Source organism: Sturnira hondurensis, unplaced genomic scaffold, assembly GCF_014824575.4.
Source record: "Sturnira hondurensis isolate 20B ecotype Veracruz unplaced genomic scaffold, ASM1482457v3 Scaffold0011744, whole genome shotgun sequence".
NCBI classification, from domain to species: Eukaryota; Metazoa; Chordata; class Mammalia; order Chiroptera; family Phyllostomidae; genus Sturnira; species Sturnira hondurensis.
Genome location: NW_028084375.1, coordinates 256,908 through 269,749, shown reverse-complemented (window position 1 = coordinate 269,749; position 12,842 = coordinate 256,908). Strand labels below are relative to the sequence as shown.

The following is a 12,842-nucleotide window of genomic DNA, read 5'->3' as shown; positions in this document are numbered from 1 at the left end:
TTTTCATGAACATTTTGAACCTTGGGAAAGATTCCTTCCTTCCTTCCTTCCTTCCTTCCTTCCTTCCTTCCTTCCTTCCTTCCTTCCTTCCTTCCTTCCCCTTTCCATTGGACAATGGCCCCAGGGAGCACTTACCATCAATGGGAGTTTGCAGATGGGGTAGGGAATAGAGTCCCCTGCTGGCTGACTTGGTATTGCAACCGGATAAGCATCCTGCACACATTTTTCTCTTAGGCCCACCAGGGCTATTGAGAATATGGTAACATGACTATATTCAGAGCATTTCTGGCCTGAATGAATCCGTAACTGCCTGGGTTTTTCTTCCTGTCTCCAGTGACAGAGAAATCACCACTGAGATTCCCATAGTCACATCCCCACCATTGCCTTCACTCAATCCATTCTGGAGGCATCTGGATGAAGCCCAGCAGGCTTTTCATATAGCTTGTAGCCAGACTTGAGGAGCCAAGGACCAAGAACCAGAGAGACGCAAACCAAGATAACAAGTGAATGAGCTGCCTGATAGGGGTGACTGCACAGGGATGAAGTGTGAGCAGGGGAATGGAACACGTGTGTGGTGTGTAAAGGTGGAGAATAGGTCCTAAGGAAGGGCTCCAGACCTCTCCTCACTTGAGACCCCATTCTTTGTCTTCACCCAAACAGCCCTCCCAGCTATGAATGGTGTCGTGTTTGGAAAGTAAACATGCCATAGCAATCCTCACACTTCTAGGCAGTGACTTGAGCAGCCACGTGTACCACCTACAGTGACAAATGTCTCTGGGATGTGAGTGTCAGCTGAGCATGCCTATTGGGAAATGGGCCCCTCCCAAGAGCCAGCAAATAACCTTATAAAAGGTTCTCTGGCTAGACACTGCTCAGTCCACAGCCTTGCAGGGGACGCATCCCAGTTGAAGAACTGAGTGTCATCCAGTGGAGCCAAGGTCTGGTAAGTCTTCAAACAGGGCGTAGGAAGAAGCTTGGGAAAAGCTGAAGGCAGAGCACAGCTGGCAGGTAGATGTGGAAGGAAAGCCCTGGAAAGTGCTGTAAGCTTCAAGTGAGCCAACCTCTCATGGTACCAGTGGAGACAAGGAGGCCAGACTGGGGGGCGGGGGTGGTGGTGTATGTGATATTTGCAAGGTTCCATGGCAAGTCTTTAGCAGAAATGTGACTTCAGCTCAAGTCTTTGGCTCCCTGGCCCGGGATGCATTTTCCAAAGTCAGAACCACTCTTGTTTTCCTGTGGTTGTGGGAAATGAGCAGCATGGGGGCAAGAAGGACATGCCTCTGGCCTTTGTGGATTCTTTAGACCCACATTAAGGATACAGGTATGATTTGGCTATTTTCTAATTGATGGGGTGTTTATACGATGCCAATAACTAACTATATGAACATCACTGGAAGGTCTCTGTCCACAGTGAGATGGGGGGAGTGAAAACAGTCAGAAGAAGATTTTGGAATGGGTTGTACAGATACATTGCCTTGCTATCCTTTTTATTTTCCACCGTGGACAACCTTGGGTGGTCCTTATCTGATCCCAGAAAACAGAAAACCATCCAGTCTTTGCACAGACTATTTCCTGCTCAGTGCACGTTTAACTCAACTCACTGAACACCTGCTTGGGGTTTGTTCCTTTGCTCTTACTCTTTTCTTTTTTATACTAAAGTCAAATCTCAAAGACTCGAGTTCCACTGTTGGAAATAAAAAGTCTGCTCGCTTGTGAAACGCTGCATTTCTTGCAGGTTCACCGTCACAGCTCCGCAATGTCCTCCCAGCAGAGCGGGGTTTCCGCCAAAGGCTTTTCCAAGGGGTCTTCCCAGGGCTCCGCCCCGTGCCCTGCCCCCACGCCCTCCGTGACCCCCGCCGCCTCGTCCTCCTGCTTCGGTGGCTGCTGTGAAAATGGCTGCTGCGGCGGCTGCGGCGACTGTGGCGACTGCGGGTGCTGCGGCTCCACCTCAACCGGCTGCTGCTGCTTTCCAAGGAGGTTCCGCAGGCAGCGGAGGAGCGGGTGTGGGTGCTGCGGGGGAGGCAGCCGGAGGTCGCAGTGCGCCAGCAACACCCAAAGCCCTGGCTGCTGCGGCAGCTGCTGAGGCCACTCCCGGAAGAGCTCTGCGAGAGCCACCAGCCACCCAGAGAGCGTGCTGCTCCCACCCCATCCTCCTCCCGTCACTGGTCACTGTGCTCGTGTTCCAGTCTGTGCCTCCGACTTTGCACACCCTCTCCTGTCAAGCTAACTGCACTTAGATGTCCAGAAATCCACCCTGTTCTCAGCCCCACAAAACTCCCTGACCTCATGTGATTTTCTTCCCTGGGAACCTGAGAGCCATGGTGGACTCTACCATCTGCATGGGCACTGCACTCCACTGTTTGTCTAGGCTTGCACACAGTAGGTGCTCAATAACTGCCTAGTGATTTGATTGTCTTAAAGACGTCATAATAAAATTACCTCCTGAGAACACAACTATTTCTAGATGTTCTTTCATTTGTGTATTTATCATCATGTTCTGTTAACCCGTCCACTATTTTCATCCCTGGCTTGGCATATTTGTGAAAGGAGAAAACTAAAAGTCATGCCTGAACAAGAGTAGATCTCTGGTTCTTCATTATGATAAGAGAAATCACACATGGAGTCAGGCAGTGGTCTAAGAACTCGATGTGCTATGCATCACCTCATTTAATTCTCACAATGACTCAGAGACTCGTATTTCCATTTTATAGAAGAGAAACCCGGGCTGTGTAACGTGCTCAAAGTCACCCAGGTGCTCTGTAATGGAGAATACTGATGCTGATTCCAGAGTTCATGCTCCTCACTGCTCTGCTTGGTTCTCTGGAAAAAACCTTCCAGAGCTGTACACACCTTCCTGTCCGCCAGGCCCAGGTGGCAGCTGTGTGGCAAAGGTTTGGCTCTGCAACACTTGGCTTTTTTTTCCCCCTACAGAGGATCACTTGCTGAGTAAGGAAACTTTTCCAAGTTGAGCTTTCCAGGAGACTGGGTGGTGCCCTCTTCAGCTCTCATCCTGGCAGCTGAGGCCCAACCAGGAGCCATGGGCTTCCAGGGCTTTCCGGGGTGCAATGTGCTACACTCAGAAACATGGGAATGTCATTGTCTAGAGATGGTGGTTGTGATGGTGGTGGTGGTTGTCATTCTCTAGAGGTGGTGGGGGTTCATCCTGAGTGGGTTGGAAACCCAGACCTATGGTCATAAATCAGGAAAGAGGAAACAGGGAGACCATGTCCTCTGCAGTGATGCCTGCTCATTCACAAGGGAAGAAAGAGACAATAGTAACTGTGGCATAATAGTAACAATAGCTGCTACTTACTGAGCACTTACTTTGTTCCAGGCACAAGGTTAAGCACTTTACATATACTATCTCATTTAATCCTCACAATAATCTCAAATTAGAGAGGGATTTTCTTATTTTTCATATGTGAGGAACTGAGTTCTGAGTTTCAGAGAGTTGGCCAAAGTCTCACAGTTAGTGTATGTCCCAGGCCTTCACATGGCCAACGAGGACATAAGATTCAAATTGGGGTCTGGCTCCCGAGTCCATGTTTTCAGACTCAGAGTGTTGTGGTCTACTGCTTAGGAATCACTGCCACCCAGGGGAAGGAACACTCAGGACTCTGCAGACACACCCAGGCTCACAGAAAATTGAAGCGTGGCTTCTTTGCCTACTGTTACGTCAGTGACCCAGTGACTGGCACCTTCTGTCATGACATCCACCCAACAAAAGGTATTTGCTCAGGGGTGAGGTCCGAAAAGCTCCATTGATTCATGCAGGGTATTTAAAGCTGAGGCAAAATGACCCCTCTCAGGGATGCTCTGAAGAGTTGTCCTGCTCTGGGTGGGAGGGGCCCTCACTTCTATCTCTGAGGTTCTCTGATTCCCAGTGGGAGGTGATTTGTGGAAACTGTTTACACACAGATGATATCACCTGTGGACCCGCCTCTCCTGCGGGTGATATGTGATATGTGTTGGAGCAACAGGCCCCAGGATGTCGGGGCAGGGGAGGGGGGAATGGCGCACTGCCTGACTCACAACAGATTGGAAACCCAGCCTGAGGATTGAGGATGACCCTTAAGCAGGAAGCTGAGACCTGAGTTTGGGAGAGAAAGATGAGGGGCCCCTGAGTCTCATACACACCCTTGTATGAGAGGCACGTTGATATCGATCAAATGGCTGACCATGGATGGCGACACTGCCAGGCTTGCGTATCCCTGACTTACAGCAGGCCACTGCAGGGTCGGGGGGGCTTTGGTGAGAGAGAGTGGGGCATCCTAAGAACAGTTTTGTTATAGAAACCTAGAAGGCTACTTTGGATGGGCTCTCTGCTTGTCATTCCACAGCCTTTCCTCATGTCCAAGAGTAGGTGCACTGCATGCATGGTGGTGAGCCTTTCAGGTGGCAGCCATCGGCCCTCAGGATGCTGAGGCTGAACGGAATCGTGCAGCGCCATCCAGCGTACTGTGACAGGCAGAGTCAGGTTCTTATTATTATTGATGATAGGACAGTACTGGTAATGAGACAGTGACAGTAATGGCGAATGCATTTTACTCCTGATGGCTCCAGTTTCAGCTTAAATTATGTTATTATAGTGGTAATAGTAACAACCGATATTTATATAGAACTCAGCAGCTAATAAGGTGTTTTCACATATTTTTTTTATAATTCTGTAAGATAAGTATTATCATCTGTGTTTAACAGATTGAGAGAGGCTCTGATAGATTAAGTGGCCAACCTGAGGTTGTCCAGGCAACCAGTGACAGTCTCTGATTAGACCAGGCCTTCTAAAGCCTTCCAAGAGAGCCAAGAGCCACCTCTTCCTAATTTGTACACCGAGATAACTCAATAATGTCACCCAGTTAATAATTTAGGGGGAATGCTGTATTTATCATTACAGCCCCAGCACTTATAACAGTGCCAAGCACACATTAGAGGTCAATCAATAAATATGTATTTGTTACCACTGCACATGTAAAGTATTGTGCTAAAGAATTCTGGGAGATGCACAAAAGTACTTCTTCACCTCAAGGAGTTTATAGTCTGACTTGGAAAGCATGGTAAATGATCATACAAGGTAAGGATGATAACATCACATATAAGAAATAAGATCACATACAAATACATATTATGCACATAAGTACATGCAAAAACATACAAGTACAAGAAATACAAGAACATGGTAGAGATGATGGCTATCGGGATTCAACTGACATTTAGATGATTTGTTACAGGACTTCAAATGAGGGCAAGTAACTTTGGGCTGGTTACTCAGAAGACTTCAAGGAAGGAGGGATCTAACTGGGTCTCAAGGGCGGAGACCCCAGACAGGCTGAGATTCGTTCTCCTGTGCACTTACTCAGTGCCATCAGGCGCTGCTCCTGCTGCTGAGACAGAGTGAGAAATGACACCAAGACCCTGCCTGAGTGGACCTCACCTTTGGGAGTGCGGGCAGCGGGAAAGTGAGCAAGAAAGATTGTGTCACATGGTGAAAAGTGCTGTGATGACAGGAAAGAAGGTAGGGGTATAGAGATTAGGTGACGGTGTATGTGGATTTTAGGTAAAGCCAGGGAAGTCCTCTCTGAGGAAGCATTGAGCAGAAAATGTGGGAACCGTTGTGCAGAGCAGCAAAGCACATGGTTACAGGGGTCCTGCCTGGATGGAAGCTCGAGGCTGCAGATGTTTAAGGCACACTCACTGTTACTTTGGGCCCATGAGAGACTTTCTCTCCTAGGGAAGTTGCTTGGTATTCCAGCTGCTTGGAGCACAGATTTGATAGTGAGATCAATCATGTATTAAGAACTGGGCATAATTTCATTCAATCTTGACAACTTTTTCACAAGGTTGTCTTACCCCCACATTTTTTAAAAATAAGAAACCTGAGACTTAAAGCTGTCTGGGCCCAAGTTTTCACAACTTATGATGGGCAGAACAGGGTTTTGAAATGCGTGTGTCTGATTCTAAAACCCCTGCTCTGAACCCTGAGTTATAGTATGTATTTCTGGGGAGAAGGGGAGAAGTTCAAGCTTAGAGGAACAGAAAAGGAGACCCAAGGAGAGGCAGTGGTGTAGAGCAACCATCCCCAAAGGTGGAGAGATGAGGCCAGTTTATGGGTGGTTTTAAGAGCCAATCTAAGGAGCTAAAACTGTATCATATTTGGGGAGTGTGGTGGTAGAAAATGGTTTTGAAAGGAGTTCTTTAGAAAGATAGAAGTTGGTCTGTGTAACACCTATGGTACTCTTTTAGATGACCCTAAGGTTAATTAGGCAGCAATGATTAGGATGCTCTAGAGCAGGGGTCCCAAGACCCTGGGTCATGGACTGGTACTGGTCCATGGCTTGTTCGGAACTGGCAGCACATCAGGAGGTGAGCAGCGGGTGGGTGAGTGAAGCTCCATCCCACTCCTCATCCCTCGCATTAATGCCACCTCCCCCCACCCTTTCTGCAGAAAAATTGTCTTCCATGAAACCAGCCCCTGGTGCCAAAAAGGTTGGGACCGCTGCTTGCTCTAGAGAAAGGAGCAAATGGAGAGAATACAGTGCATCACTGTGAGAAAGCACGATGGTCTAGGCTTGAAATGAGACTCTAAAGTCAGTACTTAGCAGTGGTTGAGGAAAGGAAATGACATACGTGAAAAGCGTTTGTCCAGAAGGAAGAAGACTAGACAGAACTGGGTGTATTGGAACTGAGGAAGAGGAAACAACTGCCTGGGTGTTTCTGAGGCTTGTGCCTGGTGACCGGGAAAGGATGGTACCATTGACAAAGCAGAAATGTCAGATGGAAAAACTGGTGTGGACAAGAAGAGGGTAAATTCAGCCCTGGACATGTGGAGTTTGAGGTGCTGGCAAGACACAACCCTGAGATAGGGTGTGGGGCTGAAACTCCAGACCCTGATCCTTGACAATTTAGATAAACACATAGTAATAAGTCATACAGAGCCGAGAGTCAAATTTTGAGGGATGAATATTGTCCCACCAAGTCTGTGAAAGTTATTGACAGATGTGGTCTGTGTTTGCTCACAGTAGTAACTTCAGTATGAAGAACAGAGACTGGGACATTGAAGGCACTCAATAAATATGTGTTGGGTGAATGAATGAATGAATGGGCAAAACAGAAAGTCAAGTGTTAAGTTGAGGAATAAATTAAGCAGTTAGGAGGAAGCTGAATTCCATGTCAAGGGGGAAAACATGATGAAGTCAGAGAAATTACCCAATGATTTGGACTACATAAGGCTATTTTGTGGTTTCGGTTCCTAGAAATTCAGGTGGCAGAGAAGTAGGATTGTGCAGAGCTGCACAACCAAGAGCTAAAGGACGTCACGCGAATCAGGCTAGTCACACAGGATCTTCCTTCCCCTTGCATGATCCACCTTGGTTTCTTTAAAGTATCTAACAGTTATAATAGGAGATTGCATCTGGCAGGATAGCAGTTTCATTTAACCGGGCAGAACAGGTTGAACAGGAAAACTGGCATTCAGAGTGAGTAAGGACAACATCCTCCCTTTTGTGTGAGACACTGCAGCAGCTCTGAGTGAGCTGGCCCTGCTAAATCTGAAATACGTCAGCTTGCCTCAGAACGTGTCCACCCTGGAAAAGCAAGTATCTCCTCTTCTCTTACTGACATTCCATACGGGCAAGAGCTATGGCTTCTAACATCTCATTTAATGCTCTGTCTCATGCTTAAAAAGATACTCACTTACTTGCCAAAAACATAACTCCATCAGCTTGGTATGTTTGAAAACTTCAGTGTTCAAAGGTCATTTTCTATGTGTATGAAGTGTGATTACCTGTATGTGAAGGTCAGGAATTAACCTCCATCCTCTATCTCCCCTCCCCTTGGTGATTTTCTATTCATTTACAACTGCGATTTTTCACTAATTAAAAATGTATTGATCACTTAGTATATGATAAGTACTGTATCATAAAAGCAAGGAACTCTTCTCCAGTAGTTTAGTGGGAGAGTCAAGTATCATAGTGAGTGTAATGTAATAAATGCTTGAAGTCAGCACGTGAAGTCAGCTCCAGAGAGAGGGCACTGCCCATCCAGCTGAGGCAAAAGGTATTCTTTGAACTTATTCCTTAAGGATGCCTAGGAGTTGGCCAGGCTGAGAAGGCAGGAAGAAATATTTGCATTAAAGCAAACAGGTCTATTGCAAAGGTCAGAGAGGTAAGCATGTGTTTTGCAACTAACATTTTTGCAGGGCAGGCATTCCAGGAAGCCAAGGCAGGTGAGATTATACAGCTGGTCAGGGACTAGATAAGGCAGGGCCCTGGCAACTACCCACAGCTCCTGGAACTTCGTCCTGGAGACGTGGGGAGCCATGATGTTTTGGGGCTTGTTAGGTCTCTCTCCTAAGTTTTCAATTATACTAAAGTTACCTTACCTTAAAAATGGGGGCGTTAACTTCATCTCTAGCTATTATGTGCACCTATCTTATTTTCTTACTGTCTTCCCTAAATTTTGAAGAGTGCCATTCCTTGTTTTATCTTTTATTTAAATCTTCCTTAAACCCTCAGAATAATGCTTATCCTGTCAACTGTTATGCCTGCTCCATCTCAGTCCAGAGTCACCAAGTCATCTTTCCAGTGGTGCATCCAGTGGCCTTGCTTCAATCCCCAGGGCCCCAGCTCTCCGTGCAGCACTGCCCACTGTTGATCAGCCTCTGCCCCTCCCTTCGTGACACTGCACTGCCCCCTGTGGGTTCGGATCCTTTGCAGTTTTTCTTTTGTAACTTCTCTGCTATTTTCTTTCCTAGCTCCACTTCTCATTCTGTACATAACTTAGGTTCAACCTATAGCCTGACTAGCTCCCTTTACAGAGAAGTTACATGCGTTTACTCATTTCTCACACTTTTATTGAGGGCCTAATATGTGCTAGGCTCTTGGTTGGATTTCAGACAGAAAGATGCAATCTGGATGATTTTGTTACATGGATGTCTCCAAAATCTTTAACTCCAGCCATCACACTTCCTGAAAATCACAGGTAAAAAAAAAATCTGATTCTCATGGAATAATTTCATTTGGGATCTCAGACACATTTCATACAAACATAACTACCATGCAAATGAGTTTCTTTTTCCTTTAGATGGTGGGGCCACTGTCACCGTTACACCAAGAGCTGCAGTGAAATCTTCAACTCTCCTTTCCCACAATTTTGTATCCAACCAGTCGCTAAGCTGTTATTTCATTGTTCTTCCCACTAGCTCTCCCTGTTGCCTTTTCCTTTTTGTCTCTACCACCATCGTGTTCTATTCCTCAACAAGAAAATGGGCAGGAAGTTTGGAAGTAAAGAATCCAGCCAAGGCACTCACCACATCATGGCAGAGGGAACAGAGTTGGAAGTCTTTACCCACGCCAGCACGTGGTGCGAGCCAGCTAGCTATCAGGGCGTCAGAGCTCTGCCCCGAGTCTGCCAGACAGCTGAGTGCCACGTACTTTAACTCTGCTTGTCTTTTGTTGCTTTGCATTGTATTACTGACCAATATTGTAGTTTCATCTGAACACCTTCAAGTTAGCCATCATTATTTTATACGATCAATGCTTGTTTATTTTTAATCCACATTTCATCCCTCCCCTAACCTCACCCCCACCATTGCCTATTTCAGGCCATCCTTTCTTTCTGGATTCAATTTCCTTCTTCCTGAAGTAAATGCTTTGGTAGTTCTTTTAGCCACTACCTGTTAGTGGTAAAAATCAATCTTCACCTAAATATATCTTAATTTGGTCCTCACTCTTAATGATATTTTAATTGGTTATAAAGTTTCAGGTTGGCAAATATAGTCTCTGATCACTTTGAAGATGCTTTCCCACTATTTTCTGGCACTAATTATTGAGGAGAGTGTGGTCAGCCTAATTTTCCTTTTTTTTTTTGGAGGCATACCTTGGAGAAATTGCGGGCTTGGCTCTGAACCACTGCAATAAAGTGAATATCGCAATCAAGTGAGTCTTGCAGGAATTTTTTTAGTTTCCCAGTGCATGTAAAAGTCATGCTTACACAGTGCTGTAGTCTATTAAATACGCAATAGCAGTGTGCCTAATAAGACAGTGTTTGAAGCATTGTGAAAATTACCAAAACGTAACACAAAGACACACAGTGAACTAACGCTGTTGGCAAATGGCTCCTTGCTCAGTGTGGGGTTGCCTCAAACCTTTAATTTAAAAAAAAAAAGAAGCAATATCGGTAAAGCGCAATAAATCAAAGATAAAATGAGATATTTCTGTAATCTGTTTCATCCCTCTGGTGCTTTTAACAACTTTCCCTTGACATTTGCATTTCTGAGGATCGATGACTTTCATTAATTCTTGAAAATTTAGAGCCAACATCTCTTCAAATATTTTTCTCATTCTTTTTCCCCTTCTCATTCTGGAATTCTTAAGCACGTAAGACTTTTACATTTTATTCCAGAAGCCATGGCATTTTAAATCATTCAACACATCTATTTTCCAGTTCATGATTTCTCTTTTTAGCTCTTTTAAATATATTGTTTGCCACTTGTTTACTCCAATATCTGTTCTTCCATCCTTCCAAATTAATAAAAGTCCTCGTTTTTAGTTGGGTGCATAGCTGTCCAGAATAAACACCCCAGGCTCCCTTGTAGGTAAGTACGGGCATGTGACTCGATTCTGGTTAATATGGTGCCAGTGGAAGTATCTTCAGGATACTTTTGTAAAAGATAGACCGATACTCTTTGCCCCTTTTCATTCCTTCCTTCCTCTCCCTGCTTGGAATTGGTCCTGATGGCTGGAACTGCATCCTGAACCAAAAGGACAAGTGTCACTCCCTGGGAGTTGCAAACAGAAATGTAGCAGATGAACTCTGTCCCTGAGTTGTGATGCCAACCCTGAGTAGCCACAGTCTGAAATTTTACATGAGAAACAGACTAATTTTATATAAAAACTTTTCATTTATTAAGCTATCATCTTTTTGTCTTTTATTCTTACCCAAGTCTAATTTTAACCTATGCCATTCATTAATTTTCAAGTGTCAGTAAGTATATTTTTAATTTTTATTGTTCTTTATTTTTATAGTGTCTATATGCTTTATTGCATTTTAAATGTATTAGTTATTGCTTTTAATTATTTGAAACATACTTGTGTTTATAACATTTATCAGATAGTTCTTTAATCTGAAATTTCTTGGTAGTACAGTCCTGCTTTTTATAGAATATATTGGCTTTCATTAAAGATGAACTCATAATTCAAAATTACAAAACACACGAGAAAACAATCCAACATGAATGCATCTTTAGTGTAACTTCATTGTGGGAATCTTATGCAGCATATGCTGAAAACAAGTCCTCCTAGTTTAATTTTGGGTTTGTTTCTGTCAAATGCTCCAGGTCATGTGCCTGGAATCAGTTTGTATTTTAATTACTTTACTTTGGGATTCTCAGGCCACATGTGTAGTATAGTTTGGAAGAACAGCAAATTGATGTGAGGCACAGGCCTGTGGTTATTAATGTTAAAGATTTATTCTCCGGACTTCCGCCAAGATGGAGGCATAGGTGGAAACACTGTGCCTTCTCCCACAACCAACTTTGAATACAACAAAGGTTTGGAGAAATAGGACACACCCAAAGACCAGAAAATGGAATTACACAGAAGTCCGACAACTACCAACCATTCAACGGGGACGGTAAGAGAGGCGGAGCCAGCAGCGGAGCAGGGTCGGGCAGGACAGATCTCCCGACCTCGACGCGCAGGCAGCCCGGAACCAGCCGGGGTGTGAGGCAGACTGACCATGGTCGCACATTCGAGCACAGTGAGACGGACCACGCACGCCCCAGGGGGCGAACCCAGTGGTGGAGGGCTGATGCCGGTGGCACACTCTCGTGCAGTGGAACGAAACGCATGGGCCTGGTGATGGTGGTGACTGCCGGGCCGGTGGGGGCCACGGCGGCAGGTGGCAGAGGGAAGCCATTGTCCCTCTTTAACCCCACCCCCACATACAACGTCACAACCTAGCGACTTAGTTGCCCTGTTCTAGTGAACACTTTAGGGCTCCGATCCTGCTATGGAACAGGCACAAACAGCCCAAAAGATGGCGTAAGAAGAATTCAAAGTCCCAGAGCCAATAACTCTAAGCGACCGAGAAATTGCCAGCCTCTCAGAAGCACAATTCAAGACACTATTTATCAGGATACTCACAGAACTGGTTGATTATAGTCACAAATTAGAGGAACATATGAAGGCTAAACTAATTGAAATGAAGGGAGATGCACAGGAAACCAATAGTGATGGAAAGGAAACGGGGACTCAAATCAATGGAATGGACCAGAAGGAAGAACAAAACATCCAACCAGAAAGGAATGAAGAAATGAGAATTCAAAAAAATGAGGAGAGGCTTAGGAACCTCCAGGACATCTTTAAACGTTCCAACATCCGGATTATAGGGGTACCAGAAGGGGGAAAGAAACAGCCACGAGTGGAAAACTTATTTGAACAAATAATAAAGGAGAACTTCCCCAGTCTGGCAAAGGAAATAGACTTCCAGGAAATCCAGGAAGCTCAGAGAGTCCCAAAGAAGTTGGACCCAAGAAGGAACACACCAAGGCACATCATAATTACATTAGCCAAGACCAAAATGAAGGAGAGAATCCTAGAAGCAGCAAGGGATAAGGGGACAGTCACCTACAAAGGAGTACCCATCAGACTGTCAGCGGATTTCTCAAAAGAGACCTTACAGGCAAGAAGGGGCTGGAAAGAAGTATTCCAAGTCATGAAATCCAAAGACCTACAGCCAAGATTGCTTTATCCAGCAAAACTTTCATTTAGAATGGAAGGACAGATAAAGTGCTTCTCAGATAAGGTCAAGTTCAAGGAGTTCATCATCACCAAGCCCTTATTATA

The 12,842-nt window shown here is 45.2% G+C and overlaps 1 protein-coding gene across 1 annotated transcript; it reads left to right on the top strand.

Moving 5' to 3' along the window:
- The first annotated feature begins 872 nt into the window (after nt 1-872).
- On the top strand, nt 873-2,457 carry CRCT1 (cysteine rich C-terminal 1). Its single transcript, XM_037060334.1, has 2 exons — nt 873-943; nt 1,736-2,457. Exon 2 carries the CDS (start codon nt 1,757-1,759, stop codon nt 2,081-2,083), a length of 327 nt encoding a protein of 108 aa, XP_036916229.1. The 5' UTR covers nt 873-943; nt 1,736-1,756; the 3' UTR covers nt 2,084-2,457.
- The last annotated feature ends 10,385 nt before the right edge of the window (nt 2,458-12,842 follow it).

Coding starts and splice junctions, on each gene's coding strand:
- CRCT1 (XM_037060334.1), top strand. CDS start 1,757: ATGTCCTCCCAGCAGAGCGGGGTTTCCGCCAAAGGCTTTTCCAAGGGG.